Source organism: Colletotrichum siamense, assembly GCF_013390195.1.
Source record: "Colletotrichum siamense strain Cg363 chromosome Unknown KSG_Cg363_contig05, whole genome shotgun sequence".
NCBI classification, from domain to species: domain Eukaryota; kingdom Fungi; phylum Ascomycota; class Sordariomycetes; order Glomerellales; family Glomerellaceae; genus Colletotrichum; species Colletotrichum siamense.
In genome coordinates, this window is record NW_023501018.1 from 130,087 (window position 1) to 152,065 (window position 21,979).

Consider the following 21,979-nt stretch of genomic DNA (forward strand, 5'->3'; position numbering starts at 1 on the left):
TAGTTACTACTGTCTTTAGGAGCCAAAGCTCGCCAATGTGAGGCCTCTGAAGTGTGAAGGAATCGGAAATCTTGTTCGAGTACGTTATGAAATGTCCGGCCGGCGCCACGAGTTCGACAATATGGACTTCACCGGCAAAGAGTCATACAGTGTTCAGCTTTCGTTTCACGAAACCCCGTCTCCAGATACAACTTGGGATTGAGGCTACATCCCCATTTCCCAACCAACTGATCAACGCTGTCAATGCCTCTCGTGCCCTGTGATATTATTAAAGTCTGGTCAAGGTTACTCAATCATTTCACGAAACAATGTCTGTCGGCTACAACCTCCTAGACACACTACTCTGTTGCCTGCAAAACAGCCTGCCTGCGTCTATTAGTATTTCAAGCCAATCGATTATGTGCAAAGCTTGGCAGCACTGCCATCTACTTACCCAAGGCAGGTTGTCGGGCGAAGAATCAGCAGGTGGGTGGCAATGCAAAAGTCAGGGGTGGTTAGTGGGACCTTCTACCAATAACACATGCAGCAGACGTGAAGGTGGCACAGTCGCTGTAGTGAGGCAGACCGGGTGCGGGTTGGATCAGGCTGAACGGTACGGCAAGATCCATTTTATCCTTCCATTTCCGTCATAATTTCCGCCGCTCCTGCGTATTCTCATGATTGCTGCAAAAACGCATCGTGGACCTTCACCGCCAAACTTGCCGAGCCCTTCATACCACTCTCATCGGACCTAGAGTGGAAGCCCGATACCTCTATGTGCACAGTAAGGAAGTAGCAGAATGCTCAACGAGCAAATTGACGCTGACATCCTGCGCAGCCTGGCGTACAACGCCTTGTCCATTCGCGCCTCCCTCCTTCTGTGACGAAGTCGGTGCCCCCGCATTGCTGTTCAAATGGAGCGGAAGCGGAAAAGTCTTCATGGTAACCCCGACTATGAACCACACGCGCATCTCGATAAACGATACCACGTCGAACGGGAGCCAAGACCCAGACTCAGCCGTCACGAATATACTGTCGGCTGGATCTGCGCCGTAGTTACGGAATACGTTGCCGGACAGGCGCTGTTGGACGAAGAGCACGAGCGCCATCACGATCTCCCCTTGCATGATGCGAGCCACTATACACTGGGCAGGATTGGGCCGCATAACGTTGTCATGGCCGTGCTGCCAGAGTATGGCACATCAGCTGCGACAGCCGTCGCAAGGGATATGCTACATAGTTTTCCCAACGTCCAAATTGGTTTGATGGTGGGCATCGGTGGTGGCGCTCCAACCCAAAAAAACGATATTCGCCTCGGAGATATTGTGGTTGGCACTGCTCGTAATGGGCAGAGCAGCGTGGTTCAGTACGACTTCGGAAAGGCCGTACAAGGTCAAAGCTTTCAGCAAACCGGTTTGTCGAACCGGCCGCCATGGCGCTTGAGCACCGCAGTCAACGGACTCCAAGCCCGGCACTGGAGAGACGGGCACCAAATCGAGGAGACTATCAACGCCATTCTTGATAATAAACCTAACTTGAGGTGCCACTACTCCCACCCAGGCTCGGACAGCGACAAGCTGTACCGAAACGATGTCATCCACCCTTCAATGTCTGAAGGGCCCTGTGCCGAAGTTTGCGGGTATGATCCTTCGAAGCTCGTGGACAGACCTGCGCGGGCTGTGGACAAGCTTGTTGTTCATTACGGAGCCATTGCCTCAGCCAATCAGGTGATGAAGGACGCCCTGATTCGCGACAAACTTGCCATCGAAAACAATTTCTTATGCTTTGAAATGGAGGCTGCAGGCCTTAGCAACACCCTTCCTTGCTTGGTTATTCGCGGCATATGCGACTACTCGGACTCCCACAAGAACAAGGCATGGCAAGGATACGCAGCCATCGCTGCTGCTGCATATGCGAGAGATCTCTTGTGTGAACTTAGTCCGCTATGTTCTCCCACGTCAGCTCCGACATCAACTCAGTTGCGCAAGTTGGAGGTTGCGGCTGATGGGGAACAACACCTGATTGACGAGCGGAGAACGCAACTGCTGGAATCATTGACTTTCGACCAGATTGATGCTCGGCAAATGACTATCAAGAGAGCGCACGCTAGAACATGCAAATGGGTGCTGAGAAGTTCTCAGTATCTCGACTGGCTGGATCATAACAAACGCAACACACATCATGGTTTCTTATGGATCAAAGGGAAACCAGGAACAGGGAAATCGACGTTGATTAAGTTCATCTCCACAAATCACCGGAGGAAAATGCAGCAAAACACTTTAATCACCTTCTTCTTCAACGCACGAGGCGAGCAACTGGAGAAGTCCACAACGGGAATGTACAGATCGCTGCTTTTCCAACTCATTGACGGTTTTCCTCAGCTTCGGACGATCTTGAACTTTCAGGCTCTGAAGATATCAAGCAATGGACCTCGCGAGTGGATCCTTGAGTCACTGCAAGACCTTTTCGAAGAGGCAGTCCTGAACCTTGAAAATCTATCCGTGACTTGTTTCATAGACGCACTGGATGAGTGCGACGAAAAGGAAATTCGAGACATGGTGTCTTTTTTTGAGCACCTTGCCGAAGCTACCACAAGGGAGAGCGTCTGCTTTCAGGTCTGCTTCTCGAGTAGACATTATCCTTACATCACGATTTCGAAGGCAGTCAGCCTCGTTCTTGAAGGACAGCAAGGGCACCAGGATGACATTGCCAACTATGTGAGCAGCGAACTGAAGATCGGGGACAGTAAAGTCGCCCAGCAGATCCGCCATGATCTCCAAGAAAAGGCGTCCGGAGTTTTCATGTGGGTTGTTCTTGTTGTGGATATTCTCAATAAGGAACATGACGGCGGTCGCATGCATCAACTTCGAAAACAACTTCAAGATATCCCCGGCGATCTCAATGAACTTTTTCGAGATATCTTAGTCCGCGATGATCGCCGCAGGCGCGACCTGCTTCTATGCATTCAATGGGTGCTCTTCGCAAAGATCCGCTGAGCCCAGAGCAACTGTACTTTGCTATACTTTCAGGAGACGAGGCTCATACTGACGCCTTGTCTGACTGGGAATCAGAGGGTATAACAACGGATACTATGGAGCGGTTCATCCTTGACTCATCTAAGGGCCTCACTGAAGTGACAAAATCAAACGCCCCGAAAGTCCAATTCATTCATGAGTCAGTGAGAGACTTTCTTTTGAAGCACGATGGACTGAGTCAAATTTGGGATGAGTTTGGGAGTAACTTGAGCGGACAATGTCATGAAAGATTGAAAAGCTGCTGCATCAACTATCTGAATGTTGCCAAATCCATGGAAATTGGCAAGACTCTCCCTCAGATCTCATCCGAGGAAGCCAAAAAGCTGCGAGAATCGGCAGAGAAAAGATTGCCCTTTCTGCGATATGCAGCGCAGCAGGTTCTATATCATTCCGACGCAGCTGAAGAATCAGAAATCAGCCAGATTGACTTTCTTGAATCGTTTGATCTTGCTGGCTGGATCATCTTGGACAATCTCTTCGAAAAGCACAAAATACGTCGACACACCCCTAAAGCCAGCCTCTTGTACATCCTAGCCGAGCAAAACAGAGCCAATCTCATTGGTGTCAACTGCTCAAAGCTGGCATGCTTCAAGATCGAAGATGAAAGGTATGGGGCTCCAATCATTGCGGCCATGGTCACAGGGAGTTTTGATGCTGTACATGCATTCTTGACAGCTCACAAGGAGATCAATCCCACCAGCTTAGCACTCAAGGAATTCTGCATTTTAATTGATCAGCGAAGGACCACATTGAACAAAATAGCTCGCAGCTTCAAGTTTGAAGCAAAGAAGGGCATTCTTTGCCATTTTCTTGAGCTTGGCAACGATATGGTCACTGCACTTCTGTGTGAGCTGGGGGAGGTCGGGGCTGGTGTTTCAGACTACCGACTCAGGACGCCATTACCATACGCCGCTCAAAGGGGCAGTCTCAAAGTCTGTCAATTTCTACTTGAGGCTGGCCAGTTTGACATCAACCAAGTGGGCTATCGGGATCGAACGCCATTCTGCCTGGCTTGTGGCGGTGGACACGACGCTATTGTTAAGCTGCTCCTTGAAACTGGTCTAGTCGATGTTGAGCACAGCGGCACTCATAAGCGGACACCACTCTCACATGCATCTGAGAACGGACATGACGCCGTTGTCAAGATTCTTCTCGAGACTGGTTTAACGCATATCGATGATAAGGACATATATGGCCGAACACCATTGTCATATGCCTCTGAGAACGGGCACAATGCTATCGTCAAACTACTGCTAGAGACAAGTCCAATCGACGTGGATTCCAGAAGTGGCTCGGGTCGGACACCGCTATCTTTTGCTGCGAGACATCCTTCGACTATCATGATGTTGCTTAAAACCGGCAAAGTCGATATAAACTCGAGGGACAATCATAATCGAACGCCGTTCTTCTATACTGCGTTTTATAGAGCCCCGGAAAGTATGAAGATCTTACTTCAGACTGGTCTGGTCGAAAAAGACTTGAACTTGAAAGGTTCCGACGGCCGAACACCGCTCTCATTTGCCGTATACAGTTTAGAATGCGCCAAGATTTTGCTTAACACTGGTAAGGCTGAGGTGGATTCTATTGATGAAGCAGGTCAATCGCCACTCTCGTATGCTGTCATTGGAGGTGACCTTGAAAGCGCAGAGCTATTATTGGGTACTGGCCAGGCTAGTCTCCATACAAGAGGCAGGGACGGACTGACACCTTTGGCTCATGCAAGCCGACTAGCTGGTTCGAATAGAAGAGAGGCAATGGTAAAGTTGCTTGGGAATAGAACCTAGTTCTTCGATAAATATACAAAATGTCCAACTTAAATATGTCAATCCATCATTTTATGTGGGTGTATGACCACTAGGTAGCGTTGGACGAGAACAAACATTGTCTCCACCCGAACAACACAGGCAGGACCTTACATACGATGACTGCCCTAATTCTTGCACGCGATCTCTTCCCCGTTTCAATTAATCGGCAAACAAGCCACCAGCAGATGTTGTTAAGCTAAATAGGAAGCAGCTTCTTGTATTCTCCTATCATTGCCTGCTCTATGAGGTCAGGAAACTCGATACTTACATTACCTGTGCCAAACACGTGTATAATACATTGAGATGCTTCTCAAATCCTGATAACCACCTTTCCAAAGTTCATCCTTCTCCACAGGCGCTCATACGCCATCTTCGTGTCTCCAAAGTGGAAGGCCTTAGTGTCCACAACAGGCTTGATCTTCCAATTATCGATGGCACGATTCATTTCGACAAACTGTTCCCGAGACCCGACGAAGATGCCCCGAATAGTGCAAATATGGTTCAGAGCTTCCATCAAGTTTGTCTGTTTGTCATTCTCAGCGAAAGTCAAGAAGCCAATTATCGTGATGAGGCCTTCGAGTTTGATTGCCTTCAAAGACTGGGCCACTGTGGCTGCTCCGCCAATCTCGAGGATATGATCGAAGCCAAGTCCCTTTGGAGTAAGGGCTCTGGCGGCATCTCCCCATTCGGCAACCTCTCTGTAGTTGATGACATGAGAGACACCCATCTTCTTCAGGATGTCGGCTTTTTCGCTAGAAGATGTAGTTGCAACGACTGTCGCTCCTGTCGCGACAGCGAATTGAATAGCAGCCAGGCTGACCCCGCCGGTCCCTTGAATCAGAACCCAGTCGTCCGGCTTCAGCTTCTTCAAACCGAAAAGAGCATTCCAAGCTGTCAAAGACGCGCAAGTCAAGGTGCTAGCCTCAATGGAACTCAAAGTCGATGGAGCAGTGACCAGGCCATGGTCAGGGAACACGACGTACTTGCGCAGAGTGCCATCAACGGCTCCGCCCAGACCACTACCCACGGCCTCGGGTGTGATAGGATTGGTCTGATGCAGTTCGTTGAACAAGGTGCAGACCTTGTCACCAGCATTGAAGCCTTTCACCTTGGGCCCAACAGCCAAAACTGTGCCTGCGCCATCTGAGCCCGCAATAACAGGCGTCTTCATTGCGAACGGATATAGGCCCTGGGATTATCAGCACTTGGGAAACAGAGGCCGATGAAAGTAAACTTCGGAAGCACATACTCTGGGGATGGCCAGGTCTCGGTAGTTGAGGGAAACGGCCTCAATCTGGACGAGGACGTCATGATCGCCTAAGGTGCTTACGGGAACGTCTTCGATCAGTTGAAGTCCGTCAAAGTTGTCGCTTCGAATGTCGGTGACCTTCCAGGACTGGGTCTTCGAGGGGAGAGACATTTGTGAGAAGGCTTTTGCAGCAAGTAGGGTCTCAAGAGAGGTGTGCAAGATGTTGCTTGTGTTTTAGAAACCACATATACTTGCTATGTTTGAAGAATCTTGCAAGCTAAATACTGTCGCTATTCTGCCAATTTGCTTTAGTCATTATGAGTCAGTTTGACACTGAAAGAATGGCGGACGGATATTGTCTCCCGTGGTGTAGTTTTGACGCCGTTCACACTCACTGCTGCTGTATCATGCGAGAGCCCGTGGAGCAAGCGGCAACTTGTTTAAACGCCGTTGATGAAATCGCCACCATGATCAACACGACCTAACATCAACTGATGAACGACAAAACTTTTCTCTGATTCTTGGCCTTACAAATGGCTCTCGGATCTGATTACAAATGCTGGTGATGGATCATGGAGAACATTGACCACTCTTCGACTACAAGGTATGCTCCATGCCTACGAGCCTGCTGCCCAGAACCTCTTCAGCAACACCGTGCCAACTACGTTCCATGTGCTCTCGACGATTTCTCCAATGCCAAGTAGAACTCGAAGAAAGTTGGATGTCAGAGATGAGGTTTCGCGTGGACGAATCCTCTACTGGGGTTTGTTGCACACAGTCATGTCTTCTGTCTCGGAAATGACAGCGACTGCCAAACTGCAAGTCTCTTCACTTGCCTCAGCAATCAATCTGCTCACCATAAATTTCTGCGATCATTCGAAAGTCTGATCTATCAGCCTTGTAGCACTTGTGAAATGCATCTCGAGTCCACATTTCCACTGAGATGGAACCTCGTGTGCGCCGGTTGGCATCGGTATCAGAGACTTCGATCCGAAGCTCGTTTTGCCTATTTCGAACTCTGGTTTCCACAGTCGACTAAAGTTAGAAGTAAAGTGTTGCTGATCGTTTCCCTCACCGTCAAACCTTGAGAACGTTCTCACGGCGTGAGCCTGTTGCATAGTCCATTCTGAATTCAAGATCGTAATCAGCGTGTTCAATGGAGTTTTTCGAAATATAGCATGGCCTGGTTTGCGACTTCGTTGCGGCTGCAGGTAGGGGTTGAGTGAATGCTGTCATCGAGCATCGTTCGGTAGTCGCTGGAATGTCAAGAGAGGTGAGCCCTCGCGGCGTAATCACCAAACATCTGAAGAGAGGGATGAAGCCGGTATAAGTAACCCGTGAGTCTTGCGCCCGCAGCCACGTGAATGGCCACGGCAAGCGCTCAGATGGCGAAGAGATGGTTTGAGTGGTTCTGGTCGGGTGCTCGGCCAAGACATGGATGGGTGAGAACGCCCGCAAGAACGCAAGTCAGTGGGACGATACCAGATTGACGGGACGGCAGGAGCAGGAACAGGTGTGGTCTAAGAACTCTAAAAGCTCCGTGCGGCCGCTGTGTGACGTGATGAAGAGTGTTCTAATAGTTCAAGATGGTCTATTTCGACTTCACTTCTCGAAACTATGATAGACCTGCGATATTAACAGTTTTGTTCGCGTTTGCGAGGGGCTGCTGGGCACAAAGTCTAGATCTGGCGTTGAGTTGATCTTCACTTAGAGGCATGCTTGGCAAGAATGATGGTCACCAGTCTATGGGAATGGCGGGGGATGAGATTGACCCCGAGGACAGAACGCGAGCAACAGCTGAATCAAAATGCGCCAGCGCACGGCCAGCAGGAGGGGCAAAGACGTGTCAGACAATCGGTGACCAGCTATCAGAGATTGCTGCGATATCTGCGGTATCAGACTATCTGCATCACAAGAGCAGAAAAGCGCTATCCGGCTTCTCTGAGCCGATGCAGTTCAGGCTGGGCGGGGATGGAAGTCGAATCAGGACGCGAATGGGGACGCGGATATGAGACGGTAGGGATTGTGGCGGTCGACCGTAAAGGTGCAGCATGACGGCCAGTTTCACGACCCGTCCTCTTACAAGACTGCACAAGTGCTCAATCGACGATGGAAAATATTGATTTCCTCATGTCTAGATAAGACGAGTGAATTTTATTGAATAGAGATGAGCTGGTGACGTTGAGCGCATGAAATAGATGATGAGGGGCATTTCCCGGTGGTCCATGTCTGGATGAACCCGACTGCCTGGGTTGGGAGCTGGACGAGGGCTCCGTAAACTGCAGCAGCAGGATAGATGTGCAATGTCACCCAACTGGCCACCTGCAATGCTTCCCTCAGGCTTCCTTCGGTCAAAGTTGGTCGACCGTCAGTCTTACATTCAACGGTCCAGTCCATTTCAACCGGTCGAGGTGGGAAGAGAAAGGGGGACATGGGGGGACCCTTGCATGACGGGCATGGGTTCGGTTGGTTCCAGCGGACCCTGGCTGGCCTTATCAGTGCCAAGATGACGCTAAACGCAAGCCTCCACCGTGCCGAGAGATAAGAAGCTTTGGCGAATGGGGAAGCACCTGTGAAGCAGCTTCTTTTAAAGGCTTCGTGGCAGTGGAGAGAGTCTTTCGCGGCGGGTGGGTGGAGGGAGGGTGGTGGTTCATGTCCTGTCACTTGGGAGATTGTCCACTGTCCACAAGGCAGCAGAAATGGAGCCAGACGCAGCAGCTTCCTATTAGCGTACCCTTCCTCTGGATACATAGTGAATACAAGACGCTTTCCGGGTGCTGCTATTGGAGAAGCCTCGGTCTGGGCATCCGGAGAAAAAGAGGTGAGCACTGGCCTTGGTTCATCCACTTCAAATCATTCAGCCCGTCCATGATCCATACTGCGTGCCACCACCATCGACAACATTCCCTCTTGATGGATCATATTGAACAACCATGAGACTTTGCCATCAAATGAGAGGTCTCAGAGGCAGTTCAATGTCTTGGCTTTAACATCTCCGTGCTCCATCCGGGCAACCATGACGACACTTTGGCTTCTTCCAAGACACCACCTCACACTTTTGGCTTGTGAAGTCGTCCATTGGGCGTTCTCGTCACCCGCGTCGTGGGCAATCTACGACGCCACAACCACGGCTCTTTTTTCAGCTCGGTAGGTGAAATCAACTAAAGCCATTATGGCTATCAATCGATATCCTCAAGGCTGCGATTCCCATACTATCGTGCTCTTAAGTTGTCCGCTGTCACCTGCCAATGGCCACCAGTCAGCCCCGTCATCCACGAGTCGCTTGGCTGCATCAGTCAACCATCGATATCCAACAGCCACCCCTTGGTTGAATAGATACACCATATCAGGCCACACTCAATGGCGTCTCTTAGACATTCCAATTACTTACCGCTCAACGTTCTTTGAGCACCCGCGGCCTGCCTATTGCACATGTGCCAGTGTCTTATCTATTGGTGGACCTGAAGGATTCCCGACATTTCAGCCTACGGCGCAGCAGCAGAAGTCAGACCAACAAAAGCAAAAGTCTTGCGTCTTGCAGGATCCTTCCAACGGTCCTGCGCGAATCAACGTGGCCAGCCGCTGCAATCAAAGCCATCCACGGAACCAGCCCCGGCCACGCTCGCCTAACCAACCCACCTTTCCGCTTCTGGGGCCCGACATATCCCCATCCAGCTCGCTCCGATGTAAGCTCAGATTAGCGATTCGGTCTCTGTCCACCGGCCCTGGGGCCTCCCAGACCGTCTCGCTGAGTGCACCTTTTGGACATCTGAGACCTAGCCCAGCTTCGGAGAGGTTTGGCACCCAAGTCGCGGTCCACGATTCAGCAAGGTCTGCGACATCGGGCTTTCTTCTTGTAAAGCCTTTCCCTCGGGGCATCGATGAATAGGCTCTCCGGTATCGTTGCTTCTTCCCGCACAAACGGGACCGGAAGCTATCTTCTCCAATGTCAAAACGCTCCCTCCTCATTGCTTTTCCGTCCCGAACGTCTCGATAGCTCAGCAGATGGCGCGAGGCTAGTCTTGTCAAACCTTAACGGCGGTTTGCTGACGATCCAAGCCTTCTCGCCGCGCACAGAAGCTTGTGGCTGCGTCAATGTATCTAGGAATCAGAACTGCTGATCCTGCCGGCAGCCAGCGTGGTCTGTCAACGCTCGATTGGTTGATATTTGTAGAAGCTGGAAGGATCAGATACAATGTCCGCCTGAACAAGCCGTACAACTCTGACACAGCTTTCCATGTTTGATGTCAACATTCAACGAGGTTGTGGCGTCGAGCAAGCTGCAAACCATCCCCCAGCCCTGTCGACAGGCACGGTCGCATGCATCCCTTCGCACACAATCGCTCGTGCGAAGATTTAAGTCGGTGCGATGACAGGCATCCTCCCATCAAGCGGCCCGCTTCAAACCAAGCCCCGTCCGAGTCTCCGATCGGAAGTCTTCTGGAATGCGGCAACGCGCAGGATTCGTTTGGCGCCTGGCTCTAATCTTGGACCAGTGCCGCTATGTGTTGTCAATGCTTCTCAGATAGCAGGCGGCGGCTAGGGATAGCAACAAATAACATCTTTGCTAGATTCAATGCTTGGACATTATTTTCGGATGGCACCACAAAGAGGTTCTTGCATCAAAACAACACGCAAGTCCACTGGAAAAAAGGCAATCCGATGCACGGCGATGCCTGCTGCTGCCCCGAACTCACCCCCACTCGGCCGTGGCCAGGAAGAGCCGGCGAGCGCGGGCTTACGAGGTGCCTTAAGCAACACGCAGGGAAGGGAAATGAAACACTTTCAATTGGCCGCGCGCCTCATGAGTGCATCTCTGCCGTTGCGGCTCGCGTTGCTGAGGCACAGAATGCCTCCTCATCGGTTTTCCTTCAATCTCAAAGTGTTCTGATCGCCTACTTCTTGCAGCCTTGGCTGTCTCGGGTCAGGCTGTTGCTTGCGCCAGCATAGTCTGGATCGTGTCGCAATCTGGGCGCTAGACGAGGAAAACTTTGTCCTGGTTTTCAGTGTTGCATTCAATGTCGACATACTCTCGAGCCCGAGGGACTACCTTGCGCTGCGGTGCAAGACCCCGAAGTTACCTACCGTTTCCCTACGAGTTTTCCGTGCCGTCCGATAAACAAACGAACAGCAACACCGGACGATGGGGCATCCAGACCCGCGGGCTGCTGGGCCTGCGGATGGCCCTGGGGATTCTTGATTCTCTCCGCATACGGGGATCTGATCAACTGAGCACAAGCCATCAGTGATGTTGGGGGCAAACACTTCATCGTATTTACAAGCCTTTGAAGATCTCTTCAGCGCCAAAAAGGTTGACTGACTGTGGTCAACGGACAAAAGAACGTTCAATGGCCCAGCTTGCCAAGAGCCACGGCACCGTCGAAGGGCCTGAATTAGCTTCCATCCGAGTCCCCCGATCCTAGACGACTCACCTCACGACCTTCCACACCCCGGTCTCTCTCACTCCAAATTCCTTATCAGTTCCCACATATTTTCCCGACCCACACAAGACCTGGAGACATGGGCCACGAGCATGGGTTCGCAAGCATGTGGTGTACAGGTACGTATCTATCAGCGTGGGTAGGGCGTTCTCGATGAAGCTCCCTCGTAGCCAGACGGACCTCGTACCACTGCTACCCGGCAGAGGAACACGGCGCGGCCTAGTCTCGTCTCTCGGAGACAGAGAAGGATTTGGGAAGCTCGTCCCAAGATGCCCTTCTCAGCATGCAGCTCGAATCCATCTCGCCCTTTTTATGCTTTCCTCCCCACCCCTTGGCCCTGCGCTATTGGTGTTCCCGGCATAGAGGACTGAGCAATCAGCTTGCTCCCCGTCCCATCTCTTCGGTCTCTGAGCTCCCCTTCATCATCTCTTCTGCACCAGTTCCATGGGCTGCCCATCCCTACCCTGTTCGGGGGAGTTCCATATCAAGAGATACCTACCCAGTACTGTTTGCACAATGTCGGCCAGCTTACCACGAGGACCGAAGGTCTAAGGCGCCGCCCACGCCCCGGCCTGCCTGATAATTTTGCTCCGTATTATTTATCTAGCCTGGACCCGGAAGGAAGACTTCATAACCGTGGTCTCCCCCTTCCCTCCGTCCCTCTCCTCCCTGCCGCACCCCATTTCCATTCCACCCTCTTCGACGTCTGCTCGCCGTTCACGAGGACGAGTGGCCCGGCGAAAGAAGAGACGATTCTTAGGTTCTATCTCGCCAACTAATATCCATTGACCGCACTCGCGCCGGCGCACAACCACCAAGATGTCTCTCTACGCCCTTCCCTACAATGGAACCGAGGGCGAGGCCGACGCCGGCTACTCGACCAACGTCACCGACTTCAATGTTTTCTACGAGGTCAGTTCACCGTCGACAAGGGGTTTCGAGCATGTCTGACTTTGATAGTCTGGTGATATGGCCTGGATCATGGTCTGCTCAGCACTCGTGCTGCTCATGATTCCCGGTGTCGGTTTCTTCTACTCGGGCCTGGCTCGCCGCAAGTCGGCACTGTCCCTAATTCTGATATCGATGATATGTGTCGGAGTGGTGGGCTTCCAATGGTTCTTCTGGGGTTACACCTTGACCTTCTCTCACACCGGCTCCGTCTTCCTCGGCGACATGTCGAACTTTGGTCTCAAGGATGTCGTCGCCCAGCCCTCCGTCGGCTCGACTAAGCTCCCGGATATTCTGTTCTGCCTCTACCAGGGCATGTTCGCTGCCATTACGTGAGTAGACCACCCCTTCCGTCGTATCATCGCGCATCTGTGGTGAGATTTTGGTCGACGCCGCACATGTGCATGAGAGCGCCCGCTGCGACGCAGGTCTCAAATTTTGCCGGAAGCCCCAGGAACTAACACGAAAAAAAGTCCCGCCCTCGCTCTTGGTGCCATCGCCGACCGCGGTCGCATCCTCCCCGCCATGGTGTTCGCCTTCATCTGGGCCACCATCGTCTACGATCCGATTGCTTACTGGACCTGGAACGGCAACGGCTGGCTGTTCACCCTCGGCTCCCTCGACTTTGCCGGAGGTACTCCCGTCCACATTTCCTCCGGTTCCGCCGCTCTCGCCTACTCCCTCATGCTCGGCAAGCGCACCGGTTACAACAAGGTTCACGGTCTCCCCTACCGTCCCCACAATGTCACCCATGTTGTGCTTGGCACCGTGTTCCTCTGGGTCGGTTGGTTCGGCTTCAACGGCGGTTCTGCCCTTGCATCCAACATCCGTGCCGTCATGGCCTGCTTCAACACCAACCTTGCCGCTGGTGTCGGTGGTGTGACCTGGATGCTTCTCGACTACCGCCTCGAGAAGAAGTGGTCAACGATCGGATTCTGCTCCGGTGCCATTTCTGGCCTCGTTGCTATTACCCCCGGTGCTGGTTTCGTCACTCCCTGGGCTTCCGTCATCTTCGGAATCGTTGGTGGAATTGGCTGCAACTTTGCGACCAAGCTCAAGTTCCTCCTTGGCATTGACGACGGCCTGGATGTCTTTGCTGTCCACGGCGTCGGTGGTATCCTCGGCAACATCATGACCGGTATCTTTGCTGCGTAAGTTCCTTGCACCTCTTGGTGGAGAACACAGCTAACAAAATGCAGTTCCTACATTGCTGCTCTCGATGGCGCCTTGGTCATCGATGGTGGCTGGATCGAGCACAACTACGTCCAGCTCGGCTATCAGCTTGCTGGTTCCGTCGCCGGTTTCGCCTGGTCTTTCGTCCTGACCTGCCTGATCCTCTTCCTCATGAACCTCATCCCCGGTCTCAGCCTCCGTGTTCACGTCGATGACGAGGACCTCGGTCTCGATGACACCCAGCTCGGCGAGTTCGCCTACGACTACGTCGAGGTCACCCGTCACGTTTCCGACCTCGTCGGCAGCGGTAGCAGCCACGACCAGACCGTTGGAGGCTCTGCCCACAGCTCTCTCCCTGAGAAGACTGTTTAGAGTCTTCTCGGAAGAAGCTCGCTAATATCAATATGGAGGTAACTGTGGAATGTTCATAGACTGTCGCATTGACAATCAAAAAGGGGGGATATCGTCTATAATACTCTTGTTCATATCTTGCTTTGATACCACTATGGCACTCGCTTGCTAGATTTACTTTTAGTTCCTGTGGACCAATTCACACATAACATACTATCAATTTTACCCATGTGACTTGATGTTTCGAGGCACTTGTCGCACATTCTGTAAGATTTGAACTGTTCCAGGGTAATGTCTTGCCTAGGTAGTCATGTTGACGTGGTCTGAAGACTTAGTCACATTGATACTGAATCCTTCACGACATCAATGCATCGATGATTGGTGTTTGAGATGAGCACAAGAGACACAATCAGATTTCTGCCTCCGAGTCCGCCTATGTGAAGCTGACTTGGGCAAACAATGACACCAAACCTCCTGCCCGATGCAACCGCCAAGATCCGTGTTACATTGAGTCCCGTCTAGCCGTCCATCATGTGTTTCTTCGTGTCTCGGTATATATCCAGAATCGCCATATACCTTACACTACTATTCCGCCATCGACGCAAATGGCTTGGCCGGTGATATACGACGCTCCGTCGCCCAGCAAGAAAGCAATCAAATCCGCGACCTCCTCTGGCTTCCCGAACCTCCCCAACAAACACGGCGGTGGGCCAAAGTCGGCCTGAGGCGCCGCCAGAGCCTGCGTCAAAATCGGTGTCTCGATGGTCTCACTGCTAGCAATCAGTTTGATACCGGTGCACTCATCTAGCAGATGCACTCACGGACAGACAGCATTCACCCTCAGCCCCCTCCCTCCGAATTCCTTTGCGGCGGTTTTGGTCAGTCCAACAACCGCGTGTTTGCTTGCTACATACGCGCCGTTCATCGGAAGCCCAATCTTCCCCGCCACAGAAGACACATTCACGATACTTCCTCCATCAACCATGTCCGGTATCTCAGCGCTCATCGACTTTCGAACCCCGCCAGCATTGACATCCATCACGAAGTTCCAGTCCTCATCTCCAATGTCGGGGATACGAACGTTGTTACCTTGGGCACCGAGAACGCCCGCCACGTTGGCTGCGCCGTGGAGCGGGCCAAACATTTGAACAGTTTCCGTGATCCAGGCCTTTACGGCATTGCGATCACGAACATCCACAACCTTGGAGTGAATGTTTTCTGGGCCAAAGGCAGTGGAAAGTTTGAGTGTTGAGCTCGCGAGGAGGGCAGAGTTGTTGTCTGAGAGCGACACCTTAGCACCCAGGGACATAAGGCGGCGTGCTGTTGCGAGACCTATTCCAGAGGCTGCGCCTGTAATTGCGATTGTTTTCCCTGATAAAGAAGACATTTTGAATTATATTCGTGTATTTAGGTCTCACTTAGATCTTCGATAGACAGCAGGGGTAAGTGGCAGGTTAATATGGCTCAGCACTTCGGAGCCGAGTTGCCTGCCAGAGAAACACAAGTGAGGTTCCCCCGCAGTGAGGCATAAGAGGTGACGACCGTCCGAAGTCGACAAAGTTTAATCAGACCATGCGCTGTGTCATATATATACTAGTGGGAGGGCGCTCAGCTGAGACATTGACCAAGGCCAAGAATGGGAGGGGGCCGGGCCGGGTCCGGCAAAGGTGGGTCATCCGGCGACAGCTTCCGGACACCAGATCCGGGCAACTCAATTAGTTGTATTCACGCCACTATGCCGCAAAAAGTGCGTTGAAGTCTTCCGAGCCCGTTGGAATAATCGAGCTGAGGGACCTGGGTGGCCACATATCAAAAAGTGGCCCTCGTTTGACTGGCAGAAGCAAAAAGATGCGCCGAGGGGGAATCGAACCCCCGGCTCCCCGACGCTGCTTGATGGCAACGGAGAATTTTACCACTAAACCATCGGCGCGGTGTTGATGATCGTGTTTCGATGCTAGAGACATGCAAGGTTGCGGTATTTCATGTCGAGTTGTGCGTTGGGGTGGAGATGAGGGCATCGTGAAGGATGGGGAAGGCATCCACAGAGGGTCCTTGATGGGGCCCCGTAGGGCTGAGTGAACCCGACTTCATATCGAGAGCCAGGAGAAAAATGATCGAGGATCAACGGGAGAACATTTTTCATACGGTGTCTCGTTAAGGAAAGTTACGGTGGAGACTAGGCAGATTGGAAACCATCCTACCGAATGCCTAGGGCCATATCTTCAGCCTCTACTACCTAGTACTATAACTGACAAGCTAGAGGTCTTCAGACTAGTCTCTCACTCCATTCAAAGTGAGACTGCCTATTTACTCTGTGGCTGCGAGGCTATATCCTGCGTACTTCATTGCCCCTGTCCCGGACGACAAGTAGCGATGACGACGACGACAACGATAGAAGCAACCACGAAGAGTGTAGCCACAGTCAATATAGCAGCGCAGACACAGGAAAATAGGCGGTTTCGTGGACATCCCGGCTTCCCAATCATAATCAAAAATCAACTTGTCGTTCATCCTTTCTAGGTGTTCCCAGTGATACTGGCGAGCGGATAAGCGGCCTGAATCCCTGTGTCACATTTGTTCCCGATTGGCCCGCCACCGATCCTTCAGCAACCTCACCTTCCTGTTCAGGTCAGCTCAACCGCACAGTCAGCCCCCTCGATCCCAATGCGGTACAGCTCCAAGGGGAATGCTGAGATTCAGCCATAAAATGCTCTGTGATGCTTTTAGACAGATGTCTAAACCAACTACTTACTTTTCACATACAACGTGTCATCACACTCAACAACCCAGCATCTCCTCAAGATGACCAGACGTCTAGTTCAGCAGCCGCCAATGTACTCAACATCCCTCGGCGGCACCTTTCGCCCCAAATACCCATCTGTCCCCTTCCAAAATGAAGACATTCAACCCCAGAAGAAAGTGATCATTACTGTTATCAAAGCCAGTCTCCTGATCCCAGGCGACGGCGAACACGTCAAAGACTCCGCCCTCGTCATCGCAGACAAGCTCATCGCCTGGATCGGCCCGCAATCCGACATCCCGTCAAAGTACACCGATGCCCCCCACAGATCCTACACCGTGCCCTACCTCATGCCGGGACTATGGGACTGCCACGCGCACTTCATGATGGGCAGCCCCAACGACGCAGGCAATGGCGACGCGTACCTGGGCATCCTCACCGAGCATCCCTCCGCCATGGGCGCGCGCCTCACCCGCGGCTGCTGGCTGGCCATCCAGCGCGGCTACACCTCCATGCGCGACGTCGCCGGTCTAGGCTGCGAGATCAGCAAAGTCATTGACGAAGGCACCATCGTGGGACCGAACGTGTACAGCTCCGGGTCATGTTTGAGCCAGACGGCAGGACACGGCGACATCTTCTCGCTGCCGGCGGGGGATGTCCTCCTCAACCTCGGCGTCTCGCAGATATCCCCGGGTCATTTTGGAACCTTCTCGACCATGCTCGTTGATGGCGTTGATGAGTGTCGAAAGGCGGTGCGGCTGCAGATCCGTCGCGGGGCCAAGTGCATCAAGATTCTTGCATCGGGCGGTGTAATGTCGCGCGATGATAATCCCCTGTATGCGCAGTTCAGTCCTGAGGAACTGCAAACCATCGTCGAGGAGGCGACGAGACAGGGAAGAGCCGTGGCGGCGCATGTGCACGGCAAGCCTGGCATCCTGGCGGCGGTCAAGGCCGGCGTGACCACGGTGGAACACGTCTCGTTTGCGGACCAGGAGTGCATCGATCTCATCAAGGAGAAGGGGACCATCTACATTGCCACGCGTCTAATCATGGACATGATCATGGACAGCGGCGGCGAGGGCATCCCGAAGTACGCCTACGAGAAGGCCAAGATTTGCGCGGAAAACCACCTGGTGGCATACAAGATGGCCATCGAGCAGGGCCTTCCTATCGCATTGGGCACGGATACAGGACCTGGGTTCAACATGGCCATGGAGCTTGAATCGGCTGTCAAAGCCGGGATGAGCAACCTGGAGGCCATCAAGGCGGCCACAGCGAACGGGCCTTTGAGCGTCGGGAGCCAGGCACCCAAGACGGGGCAGTTGAAGGTTGGGTATGAGGCGGACGTGATTGGCGTGTTGGAGAATCCGGTGGAAGATGTCAAGGTGCTCCAGAAGATCGACAACATCGGCTGGGTGTGGAAGGGCGGGAAGATCTTCAAAGGACCGGGGGTTGGCCCATGGGGGGAGTCTGAATGGTGGGGTGACGAAGCTTCCTTCAGCAGTTGATTGTCGGTCGTTTGAGGACGCCCTTGCTTTCTGCGGGTGTTTGTGAGAACAAGAAATCCCTCCTCATCTTCTTCAAATCAAAAGTTCCGACAAAGACAGAAATGCCCCGATCAAAAGTCTCAGGTTCGAGACCTGTCACTCTGCCAGATAGTGATGAAAGTCTCAGAAACTGCACTTACCCGTTGTGCGGGATCTTGTCTCAACACAGACAAACGGGCCTTCAGCCTCCCTCCACGCAGCTCCAGAAGCGTGTAGATGTCATATTCTTCCCCAGAGAGACCGGTTCTTATGCGTACAAAAGCAGTCTTCTCCCGCAGGTCGCTCATCCATCACCATCCTCAACTCAGCCTTCCTGACTTGACCCAATCATTCCCACTCTCACCAAAGCCGCCAACATGTCCGAACAGCGCCTCGTCTTCCACCCAAGACACTCGCTGGCCTTCCCCACAGATTTCATCTACAACGCAGTCAAGATCGACGATGCAGGTGACGCCCTCGAAGCCGTCTGCCGCATCCTCGGCGGCGAGGCCAAGGTCCACGCAAGCCGTGACACGAGCTCTCCAACCCTCGATCAGGCGACGTACCTCGTCGGCTGGCACGATGCGATCCACTCTCTCCGGAACTTCATCCTCGCCCGGAGAGACCTCCACATGAACAAGAACACGCACATCCACGGCGTTCCCATGTGCATGTCGCTTCCGCTCACGGCCACTATTCCGGAGGCCGCGATTCTGGTCGCGAGCCGGGGCACCGCGTCGGTCTTCAACATTCCCGAAGTCCCGCTCTTTGCCCCCAGTGGAGCCGAGAAGCATGCCGATGACGGCTTCATTGTCGTCAGCTCCTCGTCCGCCACCCCCTTCAACACGCCCACGACAAGCTCTTTCCTCCAGAACACCTCGTCTGCGCCCACCGCCCGAGGCTCCCAAGTCAACACGTCCAACATCCTCGCCGGTATGGACACCAAGACCATCCTCATGAACTACGAGCGCGAGGCCCGCGAATCGGAGCAAAGAATCGCCACTGAGATGGCGAAGATGAGCCTGATGCGCCAGGCCATCTTCAAGGACCGCTTCTTCGGCGAGGTGTCGTCACTCCTAGACAACGGCGGCTTTGTCAACAAGAAGCAGCAGGACTGCGCCGTCGACGCCGTGAACCAGATCTTCCGCAGGTGGAGAGGTGGACAGATGCCGCCGACAACCCGGCCTTCTCACACGGAGCCAGCTGTCAGAAACCTAGGTCTCTTTGGCGGAGCATTGCGCAATTTGCAGAGCAACAGACCGGCAGTGCCTCAGTCGTCCGGCAACGCAGGAACTTTGGGGGGCCCTTCGGTCGGGAGCCCCTTTTTCAGCCCGTCTCAACCCAACACCAGCCAAGCTCCTCCTCGGAGCCAGCCACACCTCTTCAACTATGCCTCGATGCAGTCTACTGCACCGAGAAGCCAGCCCAACCCGACACCACCCGCTCCGCTCCTAGAATGGCAGCTCGACCAGCTTCTGCAGGATCGGAACGACACACACGACCTGAAGGAGTTGTGGCAGTCGTACCAGCCAGGCCCTTCCTTCATCGAGCGCAACGGGGTTCTCCTCCCTCCCCCTGGCGCAAAGCCCTCTGCTGGATCTTCCAAGTCCATCGGATCCTCAGGCCCGCCCCAGACCTTTGGGAGGCGCATGGGGTCCGGCGGTATATCTAATGGTGGCCAGCGTCAGTCCCGACGTGAGCAGTTGGCGCCCAGCAGCATATTCCACATCATCCATTCCACACCCTCTACTATTCCAATCTCAGCCCAGGGTACGCTTTCCCAGGCACCTCGCCAGCAGCCCTCTTCCTCCGGCTCAACCACGGCCCCGTCCCAAGATGTTTCCGAACGCGAGATGGAAGCAATGTACCGCGAGGGCAACCGCCTCCTTGACCTCGACGCCGGCAGCCGCACAACTGCCGACAGATCTACCCGCCGTAGCCAGGTCGAACTCGCCCACCAAGCTGCCCGGGACCTCCGCGCCCGCGTGCGTGCTCGCAGGGCCATGGAGCAGGCGGAGACGTACACCCCCGAAACCAGCGATTCCCTCATGACGGCGCCGTCGCCGTCGCCGACGTCGAGTTCCACGGAGCCCGCGGAGCTGGACGCATGCAACACGCAGCTCGCCCCGAAGACTGCTGCTCCTACGCCTCCCAGCCGGCCTTCTCTCTTCGAAAAAGCTCTCAGCCCGGAGGAGTACAACCCGGCACCAGTCCGGGGAGGTCCTGCTTCCGGCCGCGGGGGCCTCTTTGGGGGAGCTCTCTACAACCCAGCACCAGCCCGGGGCAACGCCACAGACGACACCTCCATTCCAAAGGCCGCCGCCCCTGCTCCCGGCCGAAGTGGCCTTCTTGGTGAATCGGCTCGCATGGCTTATGCCGGAGGTGGTCTCTTCGGTACCAGTCTAACGCCGTCCCAGCAAGGGCCTTCCGGCATCTTCGCCTCCCAGCTTCCATACCACAGCACCAGGGAAGAGTCATCTCGCAGGTCTACAGATGAGGAAGAGGACCCGTAATCGCCAAAACGCAGGTTCTTTGCTAAAGCGGTGCCAGTTGCTATCCGGGGAGTGGTCAATCTCGTCGTCCATCGTCGTTATCCATATGGTCACCCCTATCTCTACTACTGTCGTCCTTGTGGTAAGTATTGGGTACGCTGGGTTATAGGGTTCACCGCCCGGCTAGCAAAAGTCTTTCTAAAACGCAAACAATCTTGTTATTGGGGTATCAAATCGTGTGTATTGTATTCGGACTGAATTCGTTCGCCTTTTTGTGCAATGTCTAGACTTGGGGAAGGTTAGCTTTCGTACATTATCCATAGAAGGAAAAGACCAGAAAAACTCACAAAGCATGTCCACATCCGCCCCCCGTGTTCCTTGTCCTCCCATCTTGAAGCGACTCCTCTTTCCCTCACGCAATGTTGTCCATCTCCACCTCATTATCAGGCTTCCCCTCCTCCACCTCCTCGTCTTCCTCGAGATCTACCACCTGTCAGTAACCATCACCACCACCACCCCGAAACCTAGCACTCACCCGCCATCTCAACCTCCCCATCCTCCGCCATCTTCCTCCTAATCGCATGCGCAATCTTCTTCTCGAGCTTCTTGGCCTTCTTCTTGCTCAGCGGCGCGTTCGGCCCGCTGTTGGGCATCAGCCCCGGCCGCGCGCCCCTCTGCGCGTCGCTCTTGGCGATCTTGTGCTTGTTCTCCTCGGACCGCTTCTGGCGCACCTTCTTGGCCTTGTTCGCCTGCGCCGCGAGGCGGTTCTTGGAGCGGTGGTTCGGGTTCTTGACGGACGGCATCGTGGCGGAGCTGTGTGTGGTGGGTTTTACGGGTGAGGTGTCGGAGGTGAAAGATGGCAGAGATCGCGATTGATAGCGGATTGGATTTGGCGATTGGGATTTTTTTTGGTGGAGCTTGGTGGGATGCGCCGGGCGGTCGGGGTCCAGGCACCGTTCGCCCCGCACCCCTCACCGAGCTAGGTACTCCACAGTACACAGCGCACACCGACCACACCTTGTCTTCACCGAGGTGAGGCGTGCACAGGGAATCACCCGGAGCATATCCAAAGTCTCTGGATCCTGAATGCAAGATTTGACATTGCGATTAATGCATTTCTCATATGACAAAAGATTCCTAGCTATCGATAGAGTTTGCGTCTTGATAAGCGAATTAGATCCTTAACCAAAAAAGGGTTTCATTTCTAGGTCGACGTAACCAGGAGGATTCTTGTTTGTCC

The 21,979-nt window shown here is 53.5% G+C and overlaps 8 protein-coding genes across 8 annotated transcripts; 5 read left to right on the plus strand and 3 right to left on the minus strand.

Annotated features, from left to right (window-relative positions):
- Window positions 1–893: 893 nt before the first annotated feature.
- On the plus strand, window positions 894–2,975 carry CGCS363_v007694 (Vegetative incompatibility protein HET-E-1; the record flags this gene model as incomplete). Its single annotated transcript, XM_036639543.1, has 1 exon — window positions 894–2,975. One exon carries the CDS (start codon window positions 894–896, stop codon window positions 2,973–2,975), a length of 2,082 nt encoding a protein of 693 aa, XP_036494659.1.
- A 2,154-nt stretch (window positions 2,976–5,129) lies between these two features.
- On the minus strand, window positions 5,130–6,239 carry CGCS363_v007695 (Zinc-type alcohol dehydrogenase-like protein; the record flags this gene model as incomplete). Its single annotated transcript, XM_036639544.1, has 2 exons — window positions 5,130–6,008; window positions 6,069–6,239. The coding sequence occupies 2 exons, from the start codon at window positions 6,237–6,239 to the stop codon at window positions 5,130–5,132; spliced, it is 1,050 nt and encodes a 349-aa protein (XP_036494660.1).
- A 1,544-nt stretch (window positions 6,240–7,783) lies between these two features.
- On the plus strand, window positions 7,784–8,123 carry CGCS363_v007696 (uncharacterized protein; the record flags this gene model as incomplete). Its single annotated transcript, XM_036639545.1, has 2 exons — window positions 7,784–7,829; window positions 7,885–8,123. The coding sequence occupies 2 exons, from the start codon at window positions 7,784–7,786 to the stop codon at window positions 8,121–8,123; spliced, it is 285 nt and encodes a 94-aa protein (XP_036494657.1).
- Window positions 8,124–12,328: 4,205 nt separating this feature from the next.
- On the plus strand, window positions 12,329–14,002 carry amt1-1 (Ammonium transporter 1; the record flags this gene model as incomplete). The annotated part of the gene is made up of 4 exons (XM_036639546.1): window positions 12,329–12,421; window positions 12,470–12,789; window positions 12,931–13,608; window positions 13,657–14,002. The coding sequence occupies 4 exons, from the start codon at window positions 12,329–12,331 to the stop codon at window positions 14,000–14,002; spliced, it is 1,437 nt and encodes a 478-aa protein (XP_036494658.1).
- A 556-nt stretch (window positions 14,003–14,558) lies between these two features.
- fabG-13 (3-oxoacyl-[acyl-carrier-protein] reductase FabG) lies at window positions 14,559–15,368 on the minus strand (the record flags this gene model as incomplete). Its single annotated transcript, XM_036639547.1, has 2 exons — window positions 14,559–14,751; window positions 14,803–15,368. The coding sequence occupies 2 exons, from the start codon at window positions 15,366–15,368 to the stop codon at window positions 14,559–14,561; spliced, it is 759 nt and encodes a 252-aa protein (XP_036494661.1).
- A 1,415-nt stretch (window positions 15,369–16,783) lies between these two features.
- On the plus strand, window positions 16,784–18,229 carry CGCS363_v007699 (Uncharacterized protein; the record flags this gene model as incomplete). The annotated part of the gene is made up of 1 exon (XM_036639548.1): window positions 16,784–18,229. The coding sequence occupies one exon, from the start codon at window positions 16,784–16,786 to the stop codon at window positions 18,227–18,229; it is 1,446 nt and encodes a 481-aa protein (XP_036494662.1).
- A 1,184-nt stretch (window positions 18,230–19,413) lies between these two features.
- On the plus strand, window positions 19,414–20,760 carry CGCS363_v007700 (uncharacterized protein; the record flags this gene model as incomplete). The annotated part of the gene is made up of 1 exon (XM_036639549.1): window positions 19,414–20,760. The coding sequence occupies one exon, from the start codon at window positions 19,414–19,416 to the stop codon at window positions 20,758–20,760; it is 1,347 nt and encodes a 448-aa protein (XP_036494122.1).
- Window positions 20,761–21,151: 391 nt separating this feature from the next.
- On the minus strand, window positions 21,152–21,542 carry CGCS363_v007701 (uncharacterized protein; the record flags this gene model as incomplete). Its single annotated transcript, XM_036639550.1, has 2 exons — window positions 21,152–21,222; window positions 21,275–21,542. The coding sequence occupies 2 exons, from the start codon at window positions 21,540–21,542 to the stop codon at window positions 21,152–21,154; spliced, it is 339 nt and encodes a 112-aa protein (XP_036494123.1).
- Window positions 21,543–21,979: the final 437 nt, after the last annotated feature.